The 15,507-nt window shown below is 36.6% G+C and overlaps 1 protein-coding gene across 1 annotated transcript in view; it reads right to left on the bottom strand.

Moving 5' to 3' along the window:
- Nucleotides 1–12,455, bottom strand: part of LOC125229929 (circadian clock-controlled protein daywake-like) — a 28,185-nt gene extending 15,730 nt beyond the window's left edge. Inside the window, exon 1 of the mRNA XM_048134878.1 lies at nt 12,158–12,455. Coding sequence (XP_047990835.1) covers nt 12,158–12,233 — 76 coding nt within the window. The 5' untranslated portion in view covers nt 12,234–12,455. The remainder of the gene's footprint in view (nt 1–12,157) is intronic.
- Nucleotides 12,456–15,507: the final 3,052 nt, after the last annotated feature.

The following is a 15,507-nucleotide window of genomic DNA, read 5'->3' on the forward strand; positions in this document are numbered from 1 at the left end:
TTTTTTAGTATTCGCCGCTGTTGAATAGTCAGTAGGGTACGCATTCAGCCTTTAATTCCAGCAGGGAAACGCTTTCGTAGTACCTATATTATACTGCGACGAGATGTAGGTAATTAAAAAAAAAAACATTATGGTAATCAGGGTACGTACCCAAATGCACAAACGCTCACGATAATATTTATTTCGTAGCTATATATCTTTATCGCTCTTGCGTATTGCACCAGACTGCATTTTTGTCGGCGTCTGGCGTCGACGATTGCCATTCAGCTACGCCGCCAGTAAACTTTAACAGTAGACTATACTAACATTTAGTGCGACAATAACAGGTGCGTTTCGCTAGCGAATGAGCGTTAGCGTTTGGTGACTTGGCTATGTACCCAGGTACTTAAAGCATTGACTATAATATTTCTAGGATTGAACTCATAATTAAGATTATTCTTATTTAACAGGTTAAAGACTAAATAACAATCTTCTGCTTTAAAATTATCAAAAATATGAATCAACATAGTAGGTAGTCTTGACTACAGTTACTATTATTTATTAGTTGGTCACAGTTTGTATACGCGTCCTAACTTGCGTTTATAAATAGGTAATTAACTCTTAGTTATTCTTAGAACTTCTTTCTACTTTAGACTTAAAATTACTGTCGTATTAATATAGTCTACTGTTCACAGTTGCTGATTAAAGTTTACGTGATTACCATTAGTGTTTTTATATTTACTTAAACTACGAAAGCGTTTCCCTGCTAGAATTAAATACTGAATGCGTAACTTATTGAGACAGCGGCGAGTACTAAAATAATAACTTTCCAAAATACTACAGATAGTTTTTAAGCAAATGTTGTTTCTTTATTGCAAAACTGGATATAAAATAGTTTTGTTCTTTGTCTTTGCTAAATATTTAGATAAATATACACTGTAACACTATTGTGGCTATTCTATGCCATATTAACTACGTTTTGATATATTTTTCAAGTTTCTCAATTGTAAACTAAGCTAAAAACAGTTGCCATTTGTACCATTCCGGTTACATTTACGCCCCGAATTTGTATAAAAATCATCTAAGACCGTCATTTACGACCCTATCAACTCTAATTGTTCAAAAAAATCGTGGGTGTAAAGGACGTTCATAGCATTTTGACATGTCCTTTACAACCATCTAACTTCTAAACCGTTTAGTTTATCACTACAGGTGCTACACTAGGTTAAGGATACCAAAAATCTACACATTTTTCTATATACGTCACAAATATAGGTCAAAAAACAAAAAAGATATAAACATTTTTCTAACAAAAAAGTTGTTTTTTGCTTTTCCTGAAAACCTGCATTTTGTCCTTAACGCCAATTGAACCCAAAGGTATCGATATTACGCCGTTTTACGCCGGTCCCTACAATTTGAGACTTGTTTTCAGACATTTTTTCACGTTTAATACGACTAAAATCTCATCTAAAACCACCCACCTTGCATGACTTTACAACTTTATTTATGCGGGTGACAAAAATCGGAACTAATTCTACTGTACTAATTACGCGATTCTGGCGACACCGCCCGCCACCCGTAAAGATAAATTTGTAATTTGTCGTCCTAACTCAGAGTTCGTACCTACCTACATACACTTCGCTCATTATCACTGCTACGGTGTCGAGTTTCTGAATTCTTTGTCCCATCTTGGTTCAGTGATGTCAAAAATAAGAAGAAAAGCATTATCTCTCCAAGAAAAAATAATCATATTAAAAGTTTACGATTAAAAATCACAATTTTTTCACGTTTAATACGATTTCCTGTATAATACGCTTTTTTGGCTGGGTCCCCTCAGAATCGTTTTAAGCGGGTTCTACTGTATTTAAATACCTAAAGACACCGACTTGCAGTTGCCTACGAAATTAAGTGGCCATGACCTCGAGATTCATATCCATCGGAGAGCGTACTTCCATCCTACGCTTGAGTGTTTCACTTGCATAACTCGGAAACGGAATTATCAATTACTCGCAACCATCCCAAGTTCGTTGTTTTTAACTGTTACGAATAACCGACACACTGTTTTAGATTTTCTTGTAGATAATCAACACGAAAAAAGTTAAAAATCCGCGGATTATCATTTTGACTTTAGATATTATATAAACAGCTAAAACAATTTGATAAATGTGTCTGAGAACCATTGCTAGAAAAGTGTTTAAAATAAAAAGAAAACGCATCCAAATTGGTTTATTTGTTTAAGATTAAATTTTATGTCTGTAGATTGTAGCTAAAATAGTCATAATTGGTACAATGTTATCAGTAGCAGTCCTAACTTGCAATCTACTTGGCATGTTTAAACTCCATGCTAAGTAGCACTGCATAAAGGCTGCTATGGCGCGCGAACTCGCATCTAATTTTAGTTAAGCTGAGTTTAGACCAGCAAGTCATTGCTGCAAGTTTTGAGACGCAACTATAGGTAAGAGTGAGTGCCAAATATCTGCATCTCTTTCTTGCATATACTTCTGTCTCAAAACTTGCAGCAATAACTTGCACGTCTAAACTCAGCTACATTGTGGACTTTTGAGGTTATACCTATTATTTCAGTAGGTACACTAATCGTACACCACAATGTACTGAAATCGTAACACGTTTTCGCGCAGCCCTAATAGTTAGACGGTTCTCGATTAGTTTGCTATATTGCTAGAAATAATGTGTGATGAGATGACCCTTAGTTATAATGACCGTCTGATTTTAGGTTATGTTGGGAAGGCAGTGTGACAAGGCCCTTTTAATTATCTTTTGAGTTATTATTACGGCGATGTGTAGTGCAGTTGACCTTTTTGCATGAATACGACATCTGATGGCGAATTAATGATGTAACAGGTGTTTATAATTGTCAGTTAATTTACCTACTTTGTTTTTATAACTCTTGACTAGGTATATAGAGATTTAACAAAGGTGGCAATGTTAGATTTAATATGAGTACCATACGTAAAACGTGTATCAAAATATCTTAAAATGCCTAAATTAGTCAGTTATCATTGTTCTGATATTTAGTAGGCGTCATTTGCATATACAATAACAGCCGCTGGAAATTACAGGAAATATTTAATAACATCCACTGATAATCATGCGCAAATGCTTGAGTTAGAAGAAAAGAAACTGTAATTTAGGCCAATAAAAAATAATTAAGGTTATGAACAATGATGATGAAGGTAAGATGGGGTAAGACGAACACTGGTGCAAGGGCAAGCCTAACGTATTGGAATCCCTATACTCCTTGCCCTTGGCCTGAGTAAATTGAACTATGTACTAGTAATGTTCTGTGACTTTGTGTTCACTTCTTCTGCAGAGCTAAGTACTCATGTGCTCGCCTTTAAAACTGCGATAATTTTATTTAAAAAGTTAAAAGGGCTATGTTTCTTAAATAAGCTACGCGCATGTGGCACTATTTGATAGCCCCTCTCAAAACAGAAGTGACCTTCAATAAAGAAGATTAGCAACTGACACGGTCCAACTGAGAAGGCCGTCTAGCTTTTGACACATTGCAGATCAACGCGTTTGACCAGCGAACGGCCTTGACCGCTGTCGCAACCGAACCCAAACAAACCGCGTACAGAAGCGGTAGGTAATATGCTAGGTTCACACGGCGTTCATTTTTCCCGTATACCGTTCACACGCAATACAAGATTTTCCCGAACGCCATGCGAACGATTTTGAAAGTTGCCATGTAAAGATCGTTTTTATATGGCAACTTTCAAAATAGTACACATAAATCTAGTAGGCTAGTCAAAAAGCCAGTTCGGACAATGATTAGTTTAATAAGATCGATTACACTAAAGCGCGCTGGTTGTTTGATGCGATCAACGTAACCATGAAACACCATTTTTAAATTAAACTCCTAGAAGCTAGTAGGGCTACTGTAATTTTTTCCTAATATACCTATTGGAATTTCGTTGAGCCTGGACAAATTTAAACGAATTGCTTCTAACCTGTATTTGATCGACAAAGTGCAAAATATTTACTTGGTCCAAACCATATAAGGTAAATAAACAAGATTATTACCAGATACAAAAAATAAGCGCGTTACAAAACACGGAGAAACTAAAAAGCAAAAAATAATAAACCTTTGAATTCAGATTTCTTATCGTATTGCAATAATCTATACATCCAAATTATAAACAAATCAATTATTTTTGGAGTCGGTACCAGCCTGTGTATGGTTGGGTGGGGCAAACAGACAATAGCAAGGCGACGAACAGGACGGTCTGGTACCGACTACAAAAATAATTGATTTGTTTATAATTTGGATGTATAGATTATTGCAATACGATAAGAAATCTGAATTCAAAGGTTTATAATTTTTTGCTTTTTAGTTTCTCCGTGTTTTGTAACGCGCTTATTTTTGAAGGCGGTTTTATTTTTTGTTAAAAAGTTAATTTATTTGTTGATTTTTAGTGGTTCCTAGTGATATTATATGTATCAGTCCGAATATATGTACCTACAGTAGTGAAAGAATTATCCTTTAACTCCTAACCATTGAGGAGTTGACCTTCCATCATCAGCTCAGCCACATAAAATTACTGCCGTCAGGCGTAAATACTGGTGTACCTTTTAAAAATACACTAAAAACATTACATGTGCCTATAACATTTGAAGAGTTCCCTCGATTTCTCCAAGATCCCATCATCAGACCCTGACTTGGTGCCAATGGGACTATCTCGGGGTTATACCCGTTCGATCAAAAAAAAATTTTGAAAATCGGTCCACGGTTCTCGGAGATATCGAGTAACATACATACAAAAAAAAAATCATTCGAATTGAGAACCTCCTCCTTTTTTGAAGTCGGTTAAAAATAGATGACCTACAATTATCCCGTTTAAACTGCATTTACCAAAACAAAAGATACAATGACCTTACATTTATGAGACCTTGAATTTTCTTCTCACTGAGTAATGAGCATAGTCATCCGTAATTTTAAATAATCAGTTTATCTGTTACACAAGACCAATTTTCTAGCAACTTATGTATACGTGGCCTTCTTTCCATAATGTTAAGGAAGTCAATTACTAGTATTAGCATAGGAACTAAGATTTTTGAAAAATACATACTTATACGTAACATACGCATGTAGTCCCAAAAGTTTCAGTGCCAATTTTAAAATTTTTGGGACAGCAACAGAAAGTGGGTTGTAAAGAGGTTATAAAATTCTTAACCTGTTACCACACGGGGACGTTGGATGACGTGATCTATTTTATTTGTAATAATTTTGAGATCGAGATCCACCATTAAGAACTAACAGTATGATACGTTCAAGTTGGCCTACAAATTAATAGTTTATTTCATAAAATGTTTGCTGAATGAAAAGCTCGGCAGATTCACACAAAGCTGAAACTTAATATTATGTAGACGCAGAATATGTAAATTTTGTCAATTCATACTGTGCTTATGTGAGCGTAAACCAGAAGTAATTGAAGCTGACTTAACATGACTTTGAAAACATATTGTTTTCTTTAGCCATGAAAACCGTGACTGAACCTAAAAATGCGAAACTAAATAACTCATGGAAACACCAAGTCAAACTGACTACCGGGTACCTAATATATCTGTGTATCCAAATTTTATTCAGTGCTTCCTTTACCTACTGGATTTTTACAATAGGTACAAAAAGTATTGTACTTTTTGTGTGAGTTTCTCGTACAATGAAGGTACATAAAATCTAAATAGAGTAGGTAGACCCACAATAAAGAACCACACAATGACTTGTGAGGTATAACTTGATCTATATTTAGAATATTATGAATAAGGCAAGAATCCATTTTTCTTTCCTCCCTTACGCCGTGGCTTGCGTGGGCGACGGTCGAGCGATGGTCGCGCGACGGCGATGCGACGTATACGAAATCAAACCTTATCGATCGATATGGAAGTATGAGACGCGACCGTCGCGCGACCGTCGCCCACGCAAGACACGGCGTTAGTAATAGAATAACGTTTTTAGTAAAATTTTATTGTTTATTGAGTTTGCTAGGATGTCAAACACTTACTACTCTTATTGTGATATTTGGTGTTTAGATACTTCAACTGTTGTTATCAGTGTAACTTAAAGAATGGCTTGGGTACGTAGCCGAATGGCACAAACGCTCATGAAACAAAACGCTCGTAGCTAATCTATCTCTATCGCTCTTGCGTATTGGCGCGACAGAGCCAGACTACCTTTCGCGGCGTTTCGTTTTCGTTTCGCGTCGCAGTAATGCCATTCGGCTACGGGGCCTGTACTGCCAAAGACAATTGAATTAGGACTACAATGACCGGTAATTAACATTTTCCCTGGGGTCACTAGCCTGTTAGCAACAGTCAACTATTATCTCTTCTTTAGTAGAAATGTAAGTTAGTCGGTAGGTAATTAATTTTTCATCACACTCGCACTTTAAATGTGCTATTGCACGCAGGCGGAGCGTAAGTTATAGAAACATCGTTCTCCTAAGGAAAAATGAAAAAAGGAAATAATGAAAATGGGAATAATGAAATTTCTAGTACTGTACTTAACTTTTTTACATCTATTTACATATTTTTTACATTGCGAGTGTGATGAAAAACATTGTGTGTAACTCGGGGAGTATGAATATTACTAACTCGAGTCTTTTAATCTCGAGAATTTAACTTACTCTCGTTAGTAATATTCTACTTCCTCCCCTTGTTGCACAATGTACTATTTTTATGGCATTGAAACGATCTATAAAAAATCTAGCCTTATTATTAAGAATAAAGGCAGTGACTATGTACATTATCGTCACAAAGAGAATCGTTTCATACAAAACAAAAAGCATAGGTACCTGAATAAATGCCGGTAACTTCCTTCAACGACTTGCCAATGAACCTTCGTCTAGAAGAGACGAGACTTCGTCTAGACCATAAATCGAGGTTTATCCTATCATCAAACTTACAATTTCTAATTTAACGAATCTAAAACTGCAAAACTTTAGAAGTGCTCATTAAGGGGGTGTAAAAATGTCTCTAAGGCATAGAAAGACATAAAAGCGTTATAAATCGAGAAGAGCTATAAATAAGATAAGGTCCGTTCGCAATCAATCCTGAGCGTCGATAGTGTTGATGAGGGCTGGTACCTAGCCAACGTAACAATCGCTTATTCTCCGTAGCTAATCGTAGCTAGGTCTCCTTATCGCTTTTCTGTAGAGCCGCGACAGAGCCAGACTGCGTTTAGATCGCCGCGTAGTGTCCACGATTGTCGCTTTGGCTAGGCCGGCTGATATTTACTGTGACTTTGCTTTTCTGTCCTATCTTTAAAGGCTTTGGTCGATAACTGGACTTTTTCCAGTTTTGGTGCAGCTTTGGTGCTGCTAGGTGCTAGTTAAGGTACTTTTTGTGAATATTGCTGCCTGGCGCATTGACAGACCTGACCCTTTAGCATAACTTGCCCTGTCGCGCGCGAGTCCATACATCAAGCGCGACTTCAAGTACGGACTCGCGCGCGACAAGGCAAGTTGTACTGGAGGGGCTGCTAGTAAATATTTTACAGATGTGTCGTCATTTACCATGCGTGTGTTCAGAGAGAGGCAATTTTTAGATGTAACTTACCAAAAATAGGAGAATTTAATCCTTGAATTTTAGTGGAAAATTTACTCGAATATGATTTTAATTGAAAATAAGATTATTTATATGAATTGATTTCCCTGATTGATTGATTTGCCTGTGTGGTGACGGGTTAAGAATTTCACCACCCCCTTTCTTCCCGTGGGTGTCGTAGAGGGCGACTGTGGGATATGGGTTGGATTGTGGCGTAGGCGAGAGGCTAGCAACCTGTCACTGCAATGTCACGGTTTCGTTTTCATTCAACCCCTTATTTGCCAAGAGTGGCACTGAAACTTTAGTAGTTTCATGTGTTCTGCCTACCCCTATATGGGATACGGGCGTGATTGTATGTATGTATGTATGTTATATGAATTCGTTTGCTCAACTGATTTTGAAAACCTGGCACGTTTAGCATTTATGCTACTTAATTTCAATGTCAAAAATGACCAGTTTAAATCTATAAAACATGTACATACGACTCGTAATGGTCGAACCATTTCGGTTGGGATTTTGACAAACCATTTGGTTTGGAACAAAATGCAATTTGACAACCAAATGCGAAAACCCCAAATATGTATTTACTCATAGATATGTAAGTAGATATCCAATTACATTACTAAAGTTAAGAAGGAAGTAGTTACTTATTGTGGTTTATGACCTACGAATTCCAGTTCAGACAATAACCTTATACGTTAAGAAAAGAGGTCGGCAGGTTTCCCTGTCTTATGACAAGCTTCCTTATAGGTAAACCAACAAATTGTAATTTTGTAGAAATAACTACTAATAAAGTATTAATTTATAGGATTTCAAGCTAATCTATAGGTACAATTCTTATTTCTAACTATCGAGGCTGGCTTCATTTTTGAGGTCCTTTAGATACGAAACACCACTCCGTAGCGGGCAAGCACGTAGCGTGATATAGCTTATCGCGTCAGTGTGTCCTTTTTACACGTTCTCTAAGTGCGAAAGGGTCGCACCGAGGCGTTAACCTATATCATGCTACCGTGCATGCCCCCCCGGTTTAAGTAGGTAGCTGAAATAAGTACTCTTCTGGTACATCGCATGATAAGTTTGCATATACAATTGACATCTAATAATTATATTTAGCTTTAAGCGAATCTGAAAACGTTTTAATGTCTTTACAAGTAGTTGATAATGAGCCGAAGGGTACAAGTTCCTCTTCAGTTCATGAAAACTTGATGGATAAGAACATAAGAAACAACATCCTCATTAAATTTATCTAGTAGTAGTAGTATCGTACCTAATTTATCGTCCTCTTTCATTGCCATGCCCCAACGGACGTCGGCGACCATCTTTGCCATTTCTCTCCTGTTCATTTATAATGTTGGATAATTCGAAATAGTACATAAAAGTAACGTTTTACACAATGGACTGGCCATTAGAGGTATCTAAAATGATACTATTAATTTCAACTTTGAAATAATAAAAATATAACAACAGCCTTATTAATGGACCCAATCAGTTCACAGAAGCCTGTCAGTTATTGGTTGCTGTCACTTTTTACTTCTGTCAGGCTGATATCGTCCCGGAGACTGATAGTCCGTGGGTTTCTTTAAGTAGATTGCCCTTACTGACCCCATGCAACACCGATACCCCACAATCTTGCAACCTGTTACATTACAACCTGTTCTCTGACAACCGGTCTGTCTCAGTCGGTAGTGACCCTGCCTGCTGAGCCGCGGTCCTGGGTTCGAATCCCGGTAAGGGCATTTATTTGTGTGATGAACACAGATATTTGTTCCTGAGTCATGGATGTTTTCTATGTATATAAGTATGTATTTATCTATTTGAGTACGTATATCGTCGCTTAGCACCCATAGTACAAGCTTTGCTTAGTTTGGGGCTAAGTTGATCTGTGTAAGGTGTCCCCCAATATTTATTTTATTATATTTTATTTTATTTACATTATGTGTGTTTGTGATTATAGTAAAGTAGTTGAAGACAGGAATTGAAATATTTGTCGTTGCCGCACGCATGTCGTTATTGGGCAAGTGCGCGACCGAGTTTTATGCGATGCGTGAATCGCCAATACACAACACAGGTCATGTTACCTTTGTTTGCTTTTCATTACTGTGTTAAATTAATACTAAAACGAATAAACCACTGAAATACCATGTTAGATTATAGAGAGACCCATTAATAACAAGGATAATTAGGATTTACAATCTTCATCTTCATACTAAGAATTGTACCTCGATTTTTTAGCGCCACCTATTAAATACATACTATCATAACTACACTGATGATGCCTACAATTTTTTTTCAAAATGTGTATTAACGTGATATCATGATACATTAAAATAACGAAGCATGTTATTTGTTCTTATAAAAAATAAAAAACACGCCAAAATATTTGGGGAAAATACGATTCTGGCCACTTCCAGGCTCCGAAACAGCGCCATCCAGTTGTCTGTCCCGGTATTATTGCATCCTTGCTAATACATAGAGAAGCTCGCGCACGTCTTCCCAAAAGGAGTAGGGAGAGCACATGTATCTGCTTAAATATCAGTATAACGATTAAGGAGTTAAATTAAACAAAATTGTGATATTACAACCATGGGAGCAAAAAGGTATGAAATTTTTTAAACCGTCATTTAGAATTAGAAGTAAGTGACAGGGTGTTGTAGAAGAATGACAGGCCCTTGCCGTCTGGCAGACGGATCGTTGGCCCTTTTACAATCTTAGCCAATTAAACTTAAATCTCAAAAGCAAAATAGAAATAAATCTCAATGAATTTGCTGGAGGTAAACAACAATTTTCGCTAACGAGTATCTTATCCACTAACCTCGTGTGTAGGGAAGGATGTTAATTACATAAAACTCGTTGCATTTCATATTTCTTTGATTAATTGTAGTAAAATTAGCCATGTATTGAACTAGGGTTACTTTATTGTAGGAGAAATATTTTTTATGGTATAAGCAGCAAACGAGCAGACGAACCGCCTGATGGGAAGCAGTCATCGCCGCCAATTGACATATTATAAGCAACATCATACCTGCTTCTTGAAAAACCACATATCATAGCGCAAGGGAACACCTCAGTATGTAGCTAATTAGCTACAGATATGGAGCAAATGTATTCCAAAAGTAGTTTAAATTAAACGGAAATCTCCTAAAGGTAACATTCTGATCAGTATCGCTTTAGCAGTAGGTACATAACGTTGATGATGTAACAGGTTGCAAGGTTGTAGGGTATCGGTATCGGTGTTGCATGGGGTCAGTAAAGGCAATCTACTTAAAGGAACCCACTGACTATCAGTCTCCGGGACGATATCAGCCTGACAGATGTAAAAAGTGACGGCAACCAATAACTGACAGGCTTCTGTGAACTGATTGGGTCCATTAATAAAGCTGTTGTTGTTGTCGCATTGCGTTCAAGATAAGATAAGAGAAGAACCTGATCTTTCGGATACACTTCGCCCCATGAAGATCTTCTGCTTCTTCTAGTGCCATGTCCATCTAATGGGCGTCGGCGGTCAGCAGGGCATTAAGCTTTCTGGTCTTTGCCAACTTCTTGAGGGTGGCTGCGTCTTTCGTATGCGTCCAGTCTTTAATGTTATCTATCCATTTATATATAGGTCTACCTCTCCCTCTTCTTCCCTTGAAAATCATTTGTGAAATAACCCCCTACGATTCAACCCTTCAGTTATTCAGGATATTCTCGACCACCTCCATGTGTTTGATGATGAGGCTCATGTTTAGCTTTCAGAAATCAAAGTAGTTGTTAAACAATATTGTTTATTGCACCAATAAATTGCTCTAATATTTAGAATAAGATGACGATTTTACATTGTTGACAATTTTAAAGTGCTTATTGTAAGCTATTAGAACAAAGAATATTTTGATTGATTGATTGATTGAAATCCTTTGATTCCAGGGGACCTGCTCCAATGTACTTCATTCTTTGTTTGGTGAGGGCGTGACATTTAATCTTCTTCTAAATGTATTAGCATCTTGTAAATGCATCTTATGTCTTTCTTCATTCATATAATAGGTATCTCAAGGTACCTTTCTCCTCCTCTTTGCCAACATCTGAATATTCGATCACTTAATTTTAATAGCAACTCAGCTTTAGTAGAGATCTGAATATAACCTTTATAATGTGAGAAGATTTTTCTTACCTACATGTATAAAAAAGCTACAGAAAGTAGTTTCATAATTGATTCCAAGAACATTGCTGAATTGAATTGAAAATTCTGACCTGTTATTTTACTTAAATATGTGCTATATGTAGGTATTACTTGTGTTTTCGTTCACATTTACGAAATACATAATGTAAAAAAAATCAGAAGGATAATTTTACTAAGCCTTTAGATGGAATATAACGCATTAACTGCAAAATATATTTACGATATATCCAATAAAACCGGCTAACAAATACGCACCATCGATTCTGTTGCAATAAACATTTGTCATTCCTTATTTCACAATCAAACTCCGGATAGGCAGCTATACACAATTGCCAGCAAATAACGCGCCGTATTGCAATTATTCGCAATTAGGTTATCGAACATAAATTACACTAAGGATTTACCGGCTGGAATGAAAACGCATCCTTCCCTAAGGTTAAGTAATAAAAGAAAACTCACGTGCTATTTTTGCGGAGCAATCACTCACGAAGGTCGTCGCCGCGAGGAAAGTGAAAACCAAAACATACGCACACATTGCGAATACGCACGCACTGGCCGGCGCTAAAATCGGAAATAAAAAAAAAACAATGCGGCGTCCGATTCGAGGACCACAGACTGACTGAATGGTGACCCTGCTGGCTTCGCGCGCTTACTTCTTATGTAAATTGAAACGAGTTCTTTCTCATTTTCGGTTGCACAAATTCGGTTAGCTCTTTGCCAATGTGAAGCCTGCTTTTCACGCAACACTGCTCGCTAATCCGCCTTATAAATTATATTCGCGGTATATATGAAGATGGTCAGTTTTACGATAACGTGAAAATGAGATAAGTAATAGCCGCCCGGATTCGATTTACAGATAGTCGTAAAAATTTTATGAATTGTTCTTTAGAACTTGGCTAGTACTACGCCACTGCTAGCCTGATAACGACTTAAAATTACGATTTTATGGATATAAAATATAACTTAGGTTTAATATATTAGAATTGTGAGTGTGAATGACATTCAGCAGGAATTTTGAAATATAAAAATATTACGTAATAACCACTTGGAATGTTTATTCGCCTTTTTATGTGATATGCAAGTCGTAAATATAAATTATTACTTTATGTTGCATTTTCCTCAATTCGGAAAACGAATGGGGACCAGAAATGCAAGAATTTCCTATAATATTTATATATTTTTCCAAAATTGAGAGCGAATCGTAACTTTGTGGTAACTTAAACTACGATTAGGTATGTAAATTGTAGACCTTTGTAGGTTTAATTCACAAGATTCTTTAAGTTCACATTTTAACATAAAAATATTGTAAAACACTATGTCTCAAAAAGGTAAAGTAAATTGATCCATAAACGCTGTCATTAATGTTATTGAATACATATCTATTTACACATCTACGAGTATATACGTATATTTGGGGTTTTCGCATTGGTTATCTGATTGCACTTTGTCCTAAACCACATGGTTTGTCAAAATCCCAACCCAAATGGTTTGACCATTAGCATAAGTCGTATTGTGTGTGTTTTATAGAAATTTATGTATGACCTTTTGTTTCATATCCAAATAAACAAATATTTTTTGCGTCTCTTTTCAACTTGTTATATTAGACAGTGACTATCACTTTTAAATTGTAACTTGTAGCTTCGAGAAATGTGCCATTGCCTACCGTAAACTGTAAATACAAATAAACTGAGTACAGTCAACCAATTGGAACTCTAGGCCACTCTACAATCATGTCAAAATGACAAGCAGTAAGAGATTTCTTACAATCTGATTTATAACGTCACTACGACATAGTTTTACCAGTGACCTAGGGTTCCAATTGGTTGACTGTACCCACAATCTACATTTCAATTCCGAAGTCTAAAACCGTCTAGAGATATATATGATGTATATAGCATATCAAATGATTGTTTTATTCATGTAAATAATGTTTAAATCGGTCAAGCAAGTCCGTTCCCAATCACTGTTCCATGACCGATTCTTTGCGTGCACGCCTATGCAGTCATTGGTCGGACAATACATGCTAACTAGAGATGGGAAATGGGCATCGGGTATAATTTTAGGCATCTGGGTACGTAGCCGAATGGCAAACACGCTCACGATACATACGAAACGTTCGTAGATGTCTACTCGTGTCTCTATCGCTCGTGCGTATTGGCACGAGAGCCAGACTACCTTTCGCGGCGTTTCATTTTCGTTTCGCGTCGCAGAAATGCTATTCAGCTACGGCACCTGGGCCGCTACGTGCATGATTTCAAATTCCTGATGACGGGAGCAAAAATAATTTAAATTTTTAGAAATGTACCTATTGATCAAACGCATTACTTTACGTATCAGTTCAGTTTACACAGTAATTACATGAACGCGCTGTCTCGGCTTGTTGTTGTTGTATTTTTTAATAATAAAACTACCGTGAGACGCTGACATACTAAACATGTAAAATTGGGTAGCTCACTTAAAATTGTCGAAGATCGCTCGACATGTTTCGCTTCGTAACAAGGAGCTTTTTTAACCGACTTCAAAAAAGGAGGAGGTTCTCAATTCGACTGAATGTTTTTTTTTTTTTTTATTTTTTTTTTTATTTTTTTTTGTATGTATGTTACTCGATATCTCCGAGAATCGTGGACCGATTTTCAAAATTTTTTTTTTGATCGAACCGGTATAACCCCGAGATGGTCCCATTGGCACCAAGTCAGGGTCTGATGATGGGATCCTGGAGAAATCGAGGGAACTCTTCAAATGTTATAGGCACATGTAATGTTTTTAGACTATTTTTCAAAGGTACACCAGTATTTACGTCTGATGGTAATAATTTTATGTGGCTGAGCTGATGATGGAAGGTCAACTCCTCAATGGTTAGGAGTTAAAGGATAATTCTTTCACTACTGTACATGTATTCGGACTGATACATATAATATCACTAGGAACCACTAAAAATCAACTGAGCTGATGATGGAAGGTCAACTCCTCAATGGTTAGGAGTTAAAGGATAATTCTTTCACTACTGTACATGTATTCGGACTGATACATATAATATCACTAGGAACCACTAAAAATCAACAAATAAATAAACTTTTTAACAAAAAATAAAACCGCCTTCAAAAATAAGCGCGTTACAAAACACGGAGAAACTAAAAAGCCAAAAATAATAAACCTTTCAATTCAGATTTCTTATCGTATTGCAATAAGCTAAACATCCAAATTATAAACAAATCAATTATTTTTGGAGTCGGTACCAGCCTGTGTATGGTTGGGTGGGGCAAACAGGCAATAGCAAGGCGACGAACAGGTCTGGTACCGACTACAAAAATAATGATTTGTTTATAATTTGGATGTTTAGCTTATTGCAATACGATAAGAAATCTGAATTGAAAGGTTTATTATTTTTGGCTTTTTAGTTTCTCCGTGTTTTGTAACGCGCTTATTTTTGAAGGCGGTTTTATTTTTTGTTAAAAAGTTTTTATTGAGCACGCACGATGTCAATGAAAAAGTTCCCCGTTCAACCAAACATGTCGAGCGATCTTCGACAATTTTACGTGAGTTACCCGATTATATTTTCTCAGATGTTAACGAGATTAAAGGATCAATTGAGGAAACTCTGACAAATCTCGGGGTATATACCCACTACCCATCCCTAGTGCTGTCAGTCTGGCAGTATTACAATACTCATGATTGTAGCGTATACGAGTCAATCACTCACTTAACCAGAGTCAAGTGTACATTGATTACGTACAAATATCCTCAAAATACCTACTAGTAGTAGTTCTTACGAGTCAAATCCTGCAAGTTTTAACCCTAACGATTTCAAA

Source organism: Leguminivora glycinivorella, chromosome 9, assembly GCF_023078275.1.
Source record: "Leguminivora glycinivorella isolate SPB_JAAS2020 chromosome 9, LegGlyc_1.1, whole genome shotgun sequence".
Lineage (NCBI taxonomy): Eukaryota > Metazoa > Arthropoda > Insecta > Lepidoptera > Tortricidae > Leguminivora > Leguminivora glycinivorella.